Below are 15,898 nucleotides of genomic sequence, written 5' to 3'. Positions count from 1 at the left end.
GTTTACGTAAAACTCTTATACGATTTCTGGATGTCTTCTCGTGATTCAAGATGTGACTTTCCAATCGATGTCCTTCATTCGTTGCCGGGCCTGTAGTTGTAAAAACAATCCGTTTTCTCTTCCTATTTTTTTTTGTTCTATTCTTTTCCTCTTTTTGGTTCTATTCATCAATCAATAGCTCTCATCAATTAGCTCTATTTTTCAATATTGTTAAGTTTTTTTCGGACGTGCTCCAATAAAGAGCCGTCATGTACATGGGTTATCTATAATGACGTATAAAATTTAATATATTCCAGCTCAAAAATTAACAGCCTAGATTATCAATGATTTATTTTTCTCGATTTTAAAATGACTTATTATTTTAATTGGTTCAGATATAACATAACCGAGTATTTATTACTGAGGTATTAAACATACAATCAGAAGTTTCTTCTTCCAGGTATGAGGACTTATCGTACAACATTGACTTTAAATTACCTCTAAGACTTCAATCAAATAAAAATATAGCTTTCATATTTCATACGATCAGAATCTCTAACTCGCTTTTAATCTCTTCTCCGTTCGCAGCGCAACAAAACAAAAAACAACACTCACCCCGCGAATCAGTGATTAAAATGGACCTCACCCTCAACCGCAGCTAAATTGCAACTTCTAATAGTCTCTGTCCACTCGGGAGGTAACGAAGCGCAGCTCAGTCACCGGTCGAAGCCAGACGTCGAAACAAGTGCACAAGAAATCTGCAATCATCATTAGTGTCACATTTTAATTCAATTACCGCAACGCCACTCGCCGGACGAGCTCAAGAAAAGCGCCATCCACGCCCCCGTGAAGTCATCTTGGTGCATTCGTTCTTAATCTGTTGCCTCAGGTGATCAACGGAAGAGGCTTGTCTCTTGCTGGGAGACAGTTTTAAATTCTTATGTAAGTGTTCGTCTATCTGTGTAAGTGTATGTGTGTGTAGCAAAAGGCACGACCGAAGCCTAATGAGTTCAACAGCCGGCAAAAGCTGCACAGAAGACCACCAATGAAGCTTGAAGACCTGAACGGAGCTGCCGGAAGTGGCGGCACAGGTGGGGAAGTCATGTTCAGTGACGTCAGATGGACAGTTGAACCCGGTAGCGTTCGAAGTGGCGAAGGTCGCCGAAAAAGTGCCAAATGTAGCAATCGCGTGTCGCGAAAGATCGTCAAGGGAGCTGAAGAAGTGATGGCGGAGAGCTCGACCGAAGCATTCCAGTCCTGCCCATTGCCGACGATGCCTTGTCCAGCGGCGTCCAGAAGGTTGAGTGGGAGTGGTAACTCAGCGGAACAGTCGAACAGCAGCAGCAGCAGCAGTAGTAGGCGGCGATCTAGGTCGTCGTCATCCAGCAGGTTGTGGTGCTGGCACCGGTCTTCGCCGGCGTTAGTGTTGTACATAGTAGGCGTAGTGTTAGTAGGTGCAATTTCCACGGTTTACTGTGATGCAGTTAGTAGTGGGGGCAGCAGCAGCAGCAGTAGTAGTGTTAGTAGTAATAGCAATCCTAATCAAAGAGGTGGTGATAACGCCGTCGTGGACGGGGGGCAACATCTGGTCAGTGGCGAGAGCAACGCGGTGGAACAGGACGACGCGTTCGGCAGTGGGAGTGTGGGTGCGTGCGAGGATCATTACGAGGGCAGCGGACACTACACACACCACTGGGCGGTGCACATTCCGGAGGGCGGCGGCGAAACGGCGGAACAAGTCGCCGACGAGCACGGGTTCATCAATCATGGCAAGGTAGGTCCCTATTTTATCACCTATTATAAAATGAAAACGTTTTCTGGATACAGTGTTGCCAAATATACTTGATGTTTGTTTTAAAAGTTAATGCTGATTTTTCGTCTAATGTTTGTTCTTTATTTGTAAAGATACCATCAACCAAAAATCAGAATTCCATCAGACATTTTCCAAAACAGTTAACTTCACGATGATGTGCCAAAATAGAGAAATATCGTTTTGAAGTAAAAAGTCAGAATTTACTTCAAAAAACCACATACACTATAATTTCATATAGGTTTACCATATTTGCTTTGGCCGGAAAAAGTACATTCATCTTAAATCTGTAAAACGAATAGACTGAGCTTATCCTGAGAAGCCTAGAATGCACATTTTTTTCAAGGCTTTTTGGTGCGTCGTAAGGTAAAAATGAGCACATGAACACTACAAAGAGTACGTCTGGTAACCCTAGTTTAAAAAAAACATTAGAGCTCAATGTAATGCTAACGCTAACAAAGCTGTTCTGAAATCATAAAATCAACAAAAAGCCAAAACATTTCAACTGTGTTGCCAGATTTGCATTTATCAGTCAAAATTATAGAAAAACTGATTGTATAATCAAATTCATAGTAACTGTTATTTACACATTATTTTGAATGGATTCAGTTAAAAATTTAAAACTTTTTACATGGTCACTATGATTATTTACCAATTTTGAACATGATAAGCATCAAAAAGGCCCGCGGAACATTGAGATTACCAGGTTAGACGACTTACAGGATCTTTTTTTGTGTGTTTATACTTTCTTGGCCCCAAATGTTAATATAACTTTGGAACAATAATCTGATATCTCAAATTTGATAAAAGTCGTTTTTTTATTCTTTGAAAATAACGATTGAAACGCAGAAAAATATTAAAACTGTTTCGTGAGAAATCAAAAATCTGGAAACACTGTTCCCAATTTTAATGTATGTTTTTACGAAGCTCTTAAATAGCACCAGCACAGAATACCTTAACTTTCCTGATGCATTAAGAAAAAGTTAAAAATTATTCATTAAGGGTCAGAAATGACCCATGACTTCGTAGCGCTCTCATAAATCCAACTTTATATGAAAGATACGGATTTCTAGAATGGAATCCTGGACATTTCTTGTGAGTATGGCCATTATGGGCACAAGGTCACCTGGAACCTGTTTCAGAAGGAACTTTGACATATCATATTGAGAACTTCATTCGCATGTAAGGTGTTTTAACTTGTTGATTCATGTATCGAGTGAGGCTCTTGTCAGAAATTCCTCCGGGACGAATTTTTGCTCGTCATGAGACATTTTAGACCGGTTCTGATAGCAATCCAGGAATACCTTCAGCAATTCCTCCGGGCTTCCAAGGATTCGACAAGCGATTCCGCCAAAGATTCCTGTAAGAATCTACAGCAATTCCTTTAGAGATTTCACAAGAAGTTCCTGCAGGAATGTCTTCAGCGGTTCCCTCATAGATTCTTCCAGTAAAATCTTTACAGGGATTCTTTTAGAAATTTCTCCAAGGATTGCTCCAGTATCTGTTTCAGGAATACTCCGGAATTTTTTCGGAGACTTCTCCAGGGAACCTTCTGGTGTTCGGAGATTCCTTTAGAAAATCTTCCGAAGACTTCTCAAATTATTCCAGGAAAATCTCTACAAGGATTCTTGCAGAGATGTCTTCAAGGCTTTTTCCAGGACCAGGACTAGGACAATCTCTTCAAGGATTTTTTTCGTCGAGGAATTATTCCGGATACTCTTCCACGGATCACTCCAGGGATTCAACCAGCAATTTGTACATGGGTTCCATCAGTGATTCCTCCAGGTGTTTTACAACTCACGAATCCCTCAAGGGATTTTTCAAGAAGTTCCACCAAGAATTCTCTCAGAGTTACCAACAGGAAAATCGCTACACTTACTCCAAGGATTTCAACAGATAGGGATATCCCAGGGATTTCTATGGAATTTATCCAGGAATTCGTTCTGGACCTTCAAAAAATTCTCCGGGGATTCCTTGAAGACTCGTCTTGAAATTCTTCCAGATATTGAATTCCTTTTGGAGTTTCATCAGAAATTTTACTAAGAATTTCTCCGGGCATTCCATTAGAAAATTTCTACAAAAATTCCTGCATAAAATCTTTTTATAAATTCCTTCTAAAAATCGTTTCATGGATTCTTCCAGAGATTTCTCCTGGGATTTCTCCAGAAATACTTCCATCGATTCCTTCAAGGACTATTTCAGGATTTCTCCAGAAAAAATCTCTTCATGCTTTTTTCCTCTAGAGATTCTACAAGTAAAATCTCTGCAGTGAATCTTCTTGGGGTACATCCAAGAATTCTCCAGGGATTACAATAGTCCAGGAGTATTTAGTAATTGCCTATAATCCTTCAGAGATTCCTACAGAAGTTTATCCAGATATTTTTCTAGGATACCCTTTACAGGGATTCATGCTAATATTTCACCAGATTTTTCTTCAGGAATTTCTCCAAGGATTGCTCTCCACATGGTTCCCTCTAGAAACTATTCATGGGATGAACTGTTAGAGAATTGTCCATATATTTTATTGACTATACGCTTTTCGTATATGCAGTCTTTATTATTAAATGTCGTTGAGAAAATATAAATTACGTAGCTAAAAACACATTTGATGTTTACGGAATTTCTTCCGAAATTCCTCAAGAGATTTCCTCGGGAATCCCTCCATATGCTCCAGAAAAAATTTCTCCAGATTTTTTTTAAAATTTCAACCGGGGATCCTTTTAGGGATTACTCTAGATTTTTTCTAGAGTTTCCACCACACAATGCTCTAAGAAACTTTTCAGGAACTTATCCAAAGATTTCAACAAAAACTACTTCAAGAAAGAAATTTCTCGAGGAATCTCTAAAACAAATTCTCGGAGAAAACCCTTGTTGTGGCCAACAACAAGCCACCGGGGTGCATCATGCTGCACCACACCGGTGGGCGAACATGCCTCATGTTGAGGCCACAAACACTCCATAAATTCTGCCATTCTGGCAACACTGAAACTACTTACCTGTAGAGCATACCATAACAATCGAGCATACCTGTAACAAAACAGAAAACATTAGTATACCATTATAATTTCATCATTAGCAATCAACTTACCTTTCGATCTTTCCAGACCGAACACAATCCAACGATTGTTTATTTACATTTTCATTCTCTCTATTGTCTGACAGTTCCAGAATATTCAGTCCGTCAATTGTATAACAGTTTAGACACAACACATTATTGTATACAACAATGCACATCGAGAATATTCTATGCAAGTACAATAGGGTAGAGGACTATAAATACAACACCATGTGATATACCAAATCAGTTAGAAATAAACCGTGAATTCGAACACATCTCTTTCGTATAATTATTCCCTACCGGATCGTATCCGCGGGAACAACCCTTGAGGAATTTTATTTCTTGTTGATGAGATCCCTATTATTAATGAAGAAATTCATGGGTGAATCTCTGTAGGAATTTCTACATAAATTCTTGGAGGAATCCCGGAAGATTTTTGGAGGCCCAGAATGAATCTCTGGAGAAGTTTTGAGGGGAAATTTCTGAGCATTACCTGAAAAAATCCTTGGAATAATTCGTGTAGGAGTTTACCTGGAGGTATCTCTGGGTGAAATCCTGATCGAAACTCTTAAGAAATTCCAATAGGATATCATGAAGTTATTTCTTGTAGAAACCCTAGATGATTTTCTGGTGGAATCTTCGGTAGAACTCCTGATAGAATTCTTAGAACGATCCCTGGAGGAAAATTTCAGGAATAATTCTTAGAGAAATCTTGAGAGGGCTTCCTGAGGTGTTTCTGGAGAAATCTAAAATAACCCAAGTAACCAGATAGCACTTTAATTCGCCCTCCGTGCTTATATAGGGATTTATAGAGCTGACGTGCCCTATGTTAGCCGTATAACAGCCCTATAAGCTTAAAAGGCGAATTAGCGGGTTAATGGTTACTGGGAATATAACAAATATCTGAAATAATCCTTGAAAAAAAAAATGTCTTAGTGTAAAGGAAACTTTTACACATCTCTGTAAAAATCCCTGTAAACATTTTCCTGGAGTATTTTAGAGGAGTTAGAAGAATTTTTGGAAGAATATCAGAAAAAATTGCTTGGAGAATCTTTGGAGAAGTCCTTGAAGTAATCTCTGCAATAATTCCTGGAGAAGTTCCCTGTTCTGTTGAAATTCCAATAAAGATTTTACTAGAAGATTCTATGGAGAATGCTAGAGAAATTCCTGTAAAAATATACCTGCAAAAATTCCTGAGATAATCCTTGGAGGAATCCCTGGCAGAACTCCTGTCGGCAAAATTCCTAAACGAATTGCTATCTTGAACCCTATCGGTTCCCATAGGGAGAAGAAAATATGGTAGCGAAGTTCTTTCTGGTGTAAATTCACCTTAGAGTAATTCGATATTCAGTATCTACTACATTGTTTGGTGTCCTTCATCAAATGTGAAATATTATATAATCGAGCCTAAACAGTGTTGCCAGCCCTAATTATTTTTAAAACAAACACCAAAGAGGCTTCAGACATCCTCTGCAACTTTTCTGAGCTTTCAAACTATTTGTCTTTTAGCTTTTTTCGATAGCTTTTTCTTAATCTTTTAATGATGGTTCAATACAGTGTTGCCAACTTTTACTTTTTTTTCATCATTAAATCAATTAAGAGATTTTCTTCAAAATCTTCAAACTTGTTTGTTTGACAAATTTGTAGGCTAAGTGTCATTGAAGGTATATCCATCAGGGTGCGGCTGATTTTTCAAAAGTTCGCAAACCCAAAAAAATCGTGTGCTCTTCTGAATTGAAATCACATAAAAACAAATATTAAAATTAAATTTATGAAATGTTCGTAGAACAAAAAATTGCCTAAAATCAAAAATGGTCTTAGTTAATAGTACTTCTTCTTTTTGGCGTTACGTCCCAACTGGGACAAAGCCTGCTTCTCAGATTACACTTCCACAGTTATTAACTGAGAGCTTTCTTTGCCGTTTGACCATATTTGCATGTGTATATCGTGTGGCAGGTACGAAGATACTCTATGCCCTGGGAATCGAGAAAATTTCCTTTACGAAAAGATCCTCGACCAGCGGGATTCGAACCCACGACCCTCAGCTTGGTCATGCTGAATAGCTGCGCGTTTACCGCTACGACTATCTGGGCCGTTAATAGTAGTTTTCTCTAAATTTTTCGTCTTCTTACTAAAAAAATCATCTTTGTTTGGTCATAACTGCATGAATACTCATCCGATTCCAGATCTTTTCACATTATTTTGAATCTACTTTGGTTGATTTCAAACTGCGTGTACAAAAAATTTTGTTTGAAAGAAATGTTATTTAACAAAAGCTTCCCAAAAAAATCATTTTTTGTTGGAAATAACATTTTTACTGTTAAATCGAAGTTTATAAAGCATCCTGTTATAATGACAAGTTAAATAATGCATATATTTTTCAAAAAATTCAAAAATATTTGTTTAAAACCTATGAAAAAGTACTTCTATGACCTTTTAGAAGCTTTAACAAATGAGAAAGCTCAGTTTCAGCTTAAGTATTGAACTGACAAAAATAAAAAAAAATGTGTTTTCAACAGAAAATTCATGTTTTTGGGCAATTTTTGTTAAATAACTTAGTCAAACCTATTTTTTTTAGGTGGGTCTGTAGTCTTGAGGTTACGCTTTCGCTTCATAAGCGGAAGGTCATGGGTTCGATTCCCAGCCCCTCCACAAAAAACCCGTCCAGCCACCAGAAGACGCCTCACGGAGGGCCATGATTTGGGGAGCACATCCATCCTCCGACAGTATCAGATAGTGACTGAGACAAACTGACCCTCTTCGCAGGCAGCTAGCCTCACTAACAGCAGAGCTCTCTCCTACCTGCTCGGTGTGAGAGTAAAAGAGTAGGAGAGAGTGAAACTAGATGTAAATATAGATTAGTTGAAAATAGATCTGTATCGGTAAAGAAGCTACAAGATCAACTGAGTCCGGCACAGTAGTAGCCACGAGCACGGAGTGCCTTAAAAAAAACTATTTTTTTTATTTTTAATTTGTTGTACCCACAGTTTGAAAGCTACTAAATTTTCTTCAAAAGCATGAAAAAATATTTGAAATCGGTTAAGTATTCATGAAGTTATGATCAAATAAAGATATTTTTTTTAAGTGAAAAGAGGAAAATTTTGAAAAAATCTACTTTAAACTAAGACTAGTTTTGATTTTAGATTAATTTGATGTTCTACAAACTTTCCATAAATTTATTTTGAAGAAAATGATGCTAAGAGCTTTGGAATTGGTTAGAAATTACAAAGTTCAAATTTTAGAACGAAGTCTCAGCTGAAGGTTATACTTCATAACTTGAAAATTCACCTTCAAGTCGCTTGCGCCACCTCTAAATCTCAATGTTTTTGGCTTAAAATCTGAGGTTTCCCGTTTTTTTTTTGTGATTTGAATTCACAAGGGTTCACGTATTTTTGGTTTCGATAACTTTCGAAAAATAAGCCGCACCCGAATGTCCATTCTTATACATAGTTGAAGGTTTACCTCTTTTTCCTAAATAGATTTTAGGGCAAGATTTTATTTCGTTTATTTTTTTTTTTTGAATGTAATAAATTGTCTTGCAGGTTAAAATATATTAAATCACATTAAACCTTGAATTATATTAATTTAAAATTGTATTAAAATCTTCTGAAAGGAAATTTAGGGTGATTTTCATGTTTCATATCATTATTGTTTCAGATATGCATTATTTTTTTAATTTTCTAATTTTGTCTCGCTGAGAAGTAATATTGAACGCCATTTGACAAGATCTGCACAAATTTTAGCGCAATTTGACGAAACTGAAAAACTGTAAATGAAGGTGATGAAATCTAAATCAATTTAGACTTTTCCCTAGGTTTTCCCTAATACTTATAGTCAAATCCATCCAAACCTCTGTATGAATTTAATTTTAAATAGCTATCGTCAAACTCAACTTATTAATATTGATAAAATCAAAAAGCTCACTTGAAAGGAATAGTTTTAATCACTATGCCTTCCAGTGATGATGACAGCACAGAAGTGACTGCATCGTACGAGCCAGCCCGGGACGAGTTTTTGATGGAAAATTCTCCTCCGTAGGTCAATAACAATTTCACCCAATTACAAAGGTACAACCCATATGCGCTTCGCTCAAAACAACGAACGCATCGGGCCGTTCGTTGGTTGTCCCAAAGGCCACGCCGAAACGTCCAGATCACAAAACTGGACGGCTGAGCTCTTTGAACACTGGGGCTGTGTTATCGTTGCATTAACCCTTTAATGCCCAAATATTTATTTTAGATATAAATATCGTTTTTCGCTATTTAAAATCGATTTAAGCACGTTTAGGCTCTACCCCATTTGGCATAATGCCATCTGGCATAATGCCGTTTGGCATAATGCCAATTGGCATAATGGCCATTTGGCATAACGGCCATTTGGCATAATTTGAAGAATACATTTCCTTAAATTATTGTCCTCAACTTTTGGCCTGATAATGATCAGCCTAAATGAAATACATGTCCATTCTAGACAATATAATAGAATCATTTTTGATTTTCGACCAGTGCCCTTCAAGTCACACTTGTAGATGTGAGATTTTATTCACGTAGCTTCATAAAGAAGTTTTATGAGGAGTAAAAATTTGGCACCGTAGAGTGAGCCGGCTTTTATCATTCTTGTTATGCTCTTTGAATGTCTGTCTTTAATAATTTTTAAAGCATTAGCTCGATTTCTGGCCGTCGCTTGGGTGCCACGATTTTATATTGATTTTTTTTTGAGGGCACAGAAGTTAAATATGAAGAACATCCAATGTTCCAAAGAAGGAAAATCTCAAGAGAGATGCTTTGCCATAAATGCTACAACAATCAGTTGATACACGGTTATTAAGCAGAATATTTCGCCTATTGCTGAACGGCCTTAAATCTCGCCTATTACTGAAGAATATGTGTGTTCCTAAAGAAATGTTCAACAATTAGCGAGCATTTTATGCATTCAATAATTGGTGAACTACCCAACTATAAATTTTACCTTCTTTTAAACATAAGCTGTTCTTTTAGTATGCAACGTAGTGAATCATAGGCACGCCATGATCGATTTTTAATTACATCGGATGCCCTTGGTACCGAGTTGAATCAAATTTCCCGGACGCTTCAAATTCCGGAAACTCATCTTAATTGAATGAGCACGACTCAGTAGTGAGATCCATGATATGATCACGACTAACCGGATTTCCGATATTACTCGGTTACGCATTGCATGTCCAACGAGTATGTTTCTGGCCCCATCGCTCGCTCCCGCTGGAGCAAGCGACACATCCAATAGACTAAACACTACTCAATCCCAGACACTGCCCCTAATTCACCCAAAAGTCATTTTTCTTCTACTTTATGCATGGAGAATGTAAAGGACGTGATAATTATGGACTTTAGACGAAAAAGTCGGAGTTTAGTCTAAAAACATCGCGAAAAGGCCACTGTCTGGCATTCGTAGCGTCCACAGTTCGTTATGACTCGCTAAACTGCAAACTCAAAAAAACAGCTCATGTTTGAAAGAAGGTGAATTATTAAAAGGAGCTGCCCATTAACCCATGGTAATTTTTTCGGAATTTCAGACCGAATTGTTTCCTCCCCTGTGGTCAGTTGTCCACACAAAAATTTTAAAATTTGTGTGGACTGTGGTCTTCGGCAAACCCCCTTCTGTCCATAAATGACCACATGGTTCATGGACGACCCCTAATCTAAATTAATTACCCCATATGTTATGGGATGCCCCTCCAGCGATATGCTCAACCTCAGATGTGACAAGTAATAATGTTGGTAATATTATTATCATCAGCCTCAAACGCACTATTTGGACGAGCCTATCTTAAAGTATTTCCTCGTACCGTAAACCGGGGGCAAATTGATCACTATTTTACAACTTTTTGTTGTTTTACCCTTGGGAATTCGAATATTGTCAAATAATTTTCGACAAAATCAGTACTCCATTGATCTTCATCAGTTTATGTAATCGACTTTTCATGAAATAATGTTTAACATATGATAAAAATAGTTTTAATTTCAAAAAATAAAAATGACACACTGGGGCGAAATTGATCACCATATAACAACGCAGGTTACAAAATAATAAAATGTCCGTATCTACTAAATTAAGGTCTTCTGAATCTGAAAATGAGGTCAAAATTCTTACAACTCGAGTATTTGATCATTTTATTGCAAAATAAAACTTTGAAAATCTGCCTAATACGCCTAAATGTAGGCAATTTTCCTTGAAATAGGCAGATATTTTTGGAATAACCGTTTTTTTTAGCAACAAATTATACTTGCTATGCTGTATGATATCAAAAATGAGTTCAGCAGTTTATACTTAAGCTTACACAACATTTTAAATATTCAAAGCTGATATGTACGCATAGCACCAGTAGATTGTTTAGCACCGACATTTCCAACGGTATTGCTTACACCTTCAAAAAGTGTGAATATTTCTATGCAAAACTGACCCTAATAAAAATGAAATAGTGCAACATCATCATTAGACATCCATAAACTAGAAAACATGGAATGTCTTTGGTGCCAACGAAGCTTTCAGCATCCTTTGGAGGAAATGTGTTTTGGTATCGACCTGATCAAATTCGCCCCACTGATCAATTTGCCTCCGGATTACGGTACTTACTTCACATTAACTTTTTGGACTAAAAATCATTGTCCATATTAGTTACTTTTCCAGTCAATTTGACTTGTCCTAGAAAAAACATTTCAAGCACTTTAAGGGGGCAGATCCGTCATTGATTTCGGAATTTTCAAAAGCAGTTTTTTCGTTCAAAATCAAGAAAATTTACAGGAAAATGTGTTCACTGTATTCTATTCTCCAACTGATACACAGTGAACACATTTTCATCGAATAATTTTCAGTTTTGAACAGAAAAACTGAATTACAATGACGGAGCGTTGAACGTTAAACGTGAAATGTGTGAGAATTTTTTTTTAATTATGCCAGATGGCCGTTATGCCAAATGGCTATTATGCCAGATGGCCATTATGCCAAATGGCATTATGCCAAACGGCATTATGCCAGATGGCATTATGCCAATTGGGGTAGAGCCCACGTTTATTCTATTTGTGAATGAATTTGTTTTAAACATAAATACCATGCCCACACAGTTACGGATCACCCACAGTGACGGATCACTTTGGCGTTCAACATCGGATAACTCGCTCAAAATATAAACGTTGACGTAAAACATATTTTTCCCATGTTATACTATTTGTCTTCTAGCATTTGTAAAGTTAAGCACAACATTCAACCGCTTAATAACGGTGTATTTGACAAATGTTTAGTTGGTACCACACAGCTATCATTATATGGTCGTTTTCTTTAAGAAGTGCCGGCAGCATTCATAAGCTCCCACAAGTGGTAAAATTCATATGTTATAGCATAAAATATGCTCGTTCGCTTCGATTTAGTGTGAATTTATCTTTAGAAATCAGTTTTCTTGATTGTTGATTCTAAATACCGAATATTAGCACTTCTAACTAGTGATCCATAATATGGACAAGGAAATGATTGTTTACCACGGTTATGGATCACTACCAAAGAATGTAGATTTCTACCATTTTAAGCATTGGATTCGACATTTTCAGAGAATAGCACTAAGGATAAAACTAATACAACATCAAGGTTAGTAAATTTCATTTTTGAGCAGACAAAAATGGGTGGGAAACTTGGTGTGGAGCGAAAACAGTTCATGCCTCAGTTACTACAATACAATATATCACAAAAAAGGACATTTTACCCTTGTTTCCAGCTCTAACAATGCTATTTTTTGCAGTAATATGTGACACATTATTAACTTTAACCAAATCATGCAATACAGATGCATTGAGTTTAAAATCTCTTGATTTTGCGCACTGATCCGTAATATGTCACAATTTGATCCATAATATGAAAATTGATCCATAATATGGTTTTCAGAAACCGATGCAATTTTTCATTTTTATGTAATCCTATGTGAATATTACACTCAAAACAGTTTACTAACCGAAGTTCCAATTGGAAACGATGCAATTCGTGCTTTTCAATTACAATTTTACGTTTTCCATGTCGTTTTATTGAATTTTATAGGTTGGACTCCACACTATTTGATCCATAACTGTGGGGTCATGGTATATGAATTTTTGATTTTTGCTTCTTCTAATGGTTATTTTAGAGTATCATTCTCTTTTTTATTTTTTTCGTGAAGTCTCTTCTGGTTTCAGATTAACAATAATAAATAAATGAATTTTTCTTTACATTTTTATTTTTCGTGTTATTAACGGAAAAAAAAGTTTCAGTGGAAAATATACAGGGTGATTAATAGTTCCTGTCAGTAAAGTAAATGATCATAGAAAAAAGAAACAATATGAATTTAAATTCCTACTACACAACCTGCTTTGTACATCCATAACGTTTGTGTTGATTTTCTAGAGGGGGAAGTTGGGCACTAGAGGGCTAAACGAGTCACCCATTTCAAGTGACGGAAGACCGATGACCGGTCACCGTTCACTGCTGACGGAAATGGAATGAAAACAGTGCTGTGATGTCCTCCCTGTCGCCAAATTTCGGCCTCGATAGAAAATTAAAGGACGATTCTTTCGCGGATAATTTCGGCCTGGCCAAAATTGGTTCCGTTGATAATGATTCCCCGAAGAGACACTGCATGGGGACTGTTTGCATAGTTTGATGGCTTGAATGTTGATACGTGAAAATGGCACCATGATGGGACAATTGTTTCCGTTGGGTACCACGAGGCTCGAATGAGTTACGATGCCATCGCGATGTGTGCGTATGTCCACTTGTGGAGAAATTTTAATGAGCATCCCATCAGGCATGAAAATGCTATTTCGGAGGAATTTAGGCGGAATGTTTATCACAGCAGTTTCGAGCATTCGATAGGCTATGTGATGAAAATTATTTCCGAGTTGTTCTACCATATCGTTTGTTTGGCATAAATGAGGGTCATATTGGAAAATGTATATACCTTAGTTCAATAAGGTCCTTAATTTTTTGATGAAATCTTCTGAATTGTTCTTAGAGATCATCGATATGGGAATTTTTCCAAATATTCTATCCGAAATTTTTAGTGGTTTCCTCTAGTTATTCTACTTAGGAGTTTTTACAGGAATCCATGGGTTATACTAGGGATTCCACCAGATATTCTTCCTGAGATTCTACTAAGAATTTTATCAATGATTCCTCTAGAATTTTATCCACAGATTCAACTATATTGCTCCGAGAAAAATCCTTCAGGCATATCTATATATTTACTCCAAGAATTCTTATAGTTATTCTATACAATAGAGGAATCATCAAGGAATTCCTCCAGGGATTCCATAAGAAATTCTACAAAAAATACTGCAAAACAATTCACCAAAACTTCCTCCATGGGATTCCACAGGAACTTCTTTAGAGATTCCGCTTGTCATTTTTTGAATGGTTCCCCCAAGTTATTCTCCGGGGATTCTTCTAGGGAATCTTCGATAAATTATTTTAAATGTTCTTCCAGTGTTCCCTTTGAAGATTCTTACTGAATCCTTGAAGAGACCCTACCAGGCATTTGTCCTGGGATTTCTTCAGGAATTACTTTGAGAATCTACCAGAAATGCCTCGAGGATTCGAGGAAATTATAATATTCATCAATTCCTTCCAGTATTTCTTGCAGGATTTTTTCCAAGGTATCCTCCAAGAATCCTTTGGGAATTCCTTCAGGCATTGCTTTAAAAGCTCTAAGAATTTCTTCATGGAATTCCTTGGAAATTTTTCCAGTTTTTTCTTTGGTGATTCCTCCAAAGATTGCTCGAGAAATTTCTCCATGGTTTCTTCCAGAAATTTTCCAAAAAAAACTTCCATGTTACTTCAGGGATTGAACCTGAAGGTGTTCAGAGAAATCCTGTGTTTAATCCTCTGAGGAAATATCAGTAACTCCTTGGATGATTAATCTTTTGGAATTTCGCAGAAACTTCCTGATGGAATACCTAGAGTAAAGAAAGGAAAAAAATAAAGTTCAGTCCTTCGCGAAATTTATGGTAGATTTTCTCTCGGAAATATCAATGGTTTTTCAAAACAAAAAGGCTTATATAACCTTTGGAATTTTTTGGTTGATTCTCTGGAAAAATTTCATAAACAGAGAAGTCCTAATAAAACCTTTGAAGTTTTCTCTGGTAGAATATCTGACGGAACTCTGGTAATTTTTTACTGGCTGAAATTCTGGCGAAACTTGGGTGATTTTCTCAGTGGTAACCCTGGAAGAATTCCTGGGGTAATTCCTTAAAAAAACTTCTCTCTCAAAAAATTACTGGTGAAATAGTTAGAGAGTCACTAGTTTCTGAAGGAATTACTGGTGGAACTTTTATAGGAAATTGTGGTCGAATCCCTTCCGAAATTTGTTATGGGATCCTTGGAGCACATCTTGGTGGTATCCTTGGAGGATTTCTTCCAGAATGTTTTTGGGCGATTTTTTGAATTCGCGATAAAATCAGCGGAAAAATATTGGTGAAGTTTCTGAATGAATTTCTAGCGGCATCCCAATAAGAATTTGAGCAGAAATCCTTGGAGGTTTTCCTAATGGAAATCCTGAAGAATACCATATGAAATCGATGAAGAAAGCTCTGGTCGAATCCTTGAAGTAATCTCTGGGGGATTTATGTTGGACATTTTTAGGATTCCTTAGATAAAATCCTAGCGGATTTTTAAGGAATTCCTGGTGGAATTACTGAAGGAATTCTTGGAGGTATCCCTGATGGAATTCCTTTTTTTAATCCCAAGAGGAATTCCTGATAAAGCCATTGGAAGAACTACTGGTGGATTCCCTAATTACAAGTGCAATCCTTATAAGAAATTACTGATAAAATCCCTGGATGAATTCTGATAACCCCCAAGAATATCTTGAGATATTCTGTGAGAAATTTCTTGAGAAATTCCGGGGGGAATCCCTTAAGGAATTACGGGATTAATTCCTCAAAGAATTTTGGGAGGAATAACTTGATGAATTCCACGAGGAATCCCTTGCCAAATTCCGGAAGGAAGTTTTTAAGAAACTCTGGTGGTGAAATCCTTAAAAAAAACAATTTCTGTTA

The 15,898-nt window shown here is 36.9% G+C and overlaps 1 protein-coding gene across 1 annotated transcript; it reads left to right on the top strand.

The window, feature by feature from the left end:
- Nucleotides 1-544: 544 nt before the first annotated feature.
- On the top strand, nucleotides 545-1,840 carry LOC110681049 (furin-like protease 1). Its single transcript, XM_021856817.1, has one exon. It carries the CDS (start codon nucleotides 1,025-1,027, stop codon nucleotides 1,823-1,825), a length of 801 nt encoding a protein of 266 aa, XP_021712509.1. The 5' UTR covers nucleotides 545-1,024; the 3' UTR covers nucleotides 1,826-1,840.
- The last annotated feature ends 14,058 nt before the right edge of the window (nucleotides 1,841-15,898 follow it).

This window comes from Aedes aegypti, unplaced genomic scaffold (assembly GCF_002204515.2).
Source record: "Aedes aegypti strain LVP_AGWG unplaced genomic scaffold, AaegL5.0 Primary Assembly AGWG_AaegL5_hic_scaff_294_PBJ_arrow, whole genome shotgun sequence".
Lineage (NCBI taxonomy): Eukaryota > Metazoa > Arthropoda > Insecta > Diptera > Culicidae > Aedes > Aedes aegypti.
This window is presented reverse-complemented; position numbering and strand designations above follow the sequence as displayed.

What these genes read in the sequence shown, in the direction of transcription:
- LOC110681049 (XM_021856817.1), top strand. Translation starts at nt 1,025, where the DNA reads ATGAAGCTTGAAGACCTGAACGGAGCTGCCGGAAGTGGCGGCACAGGT.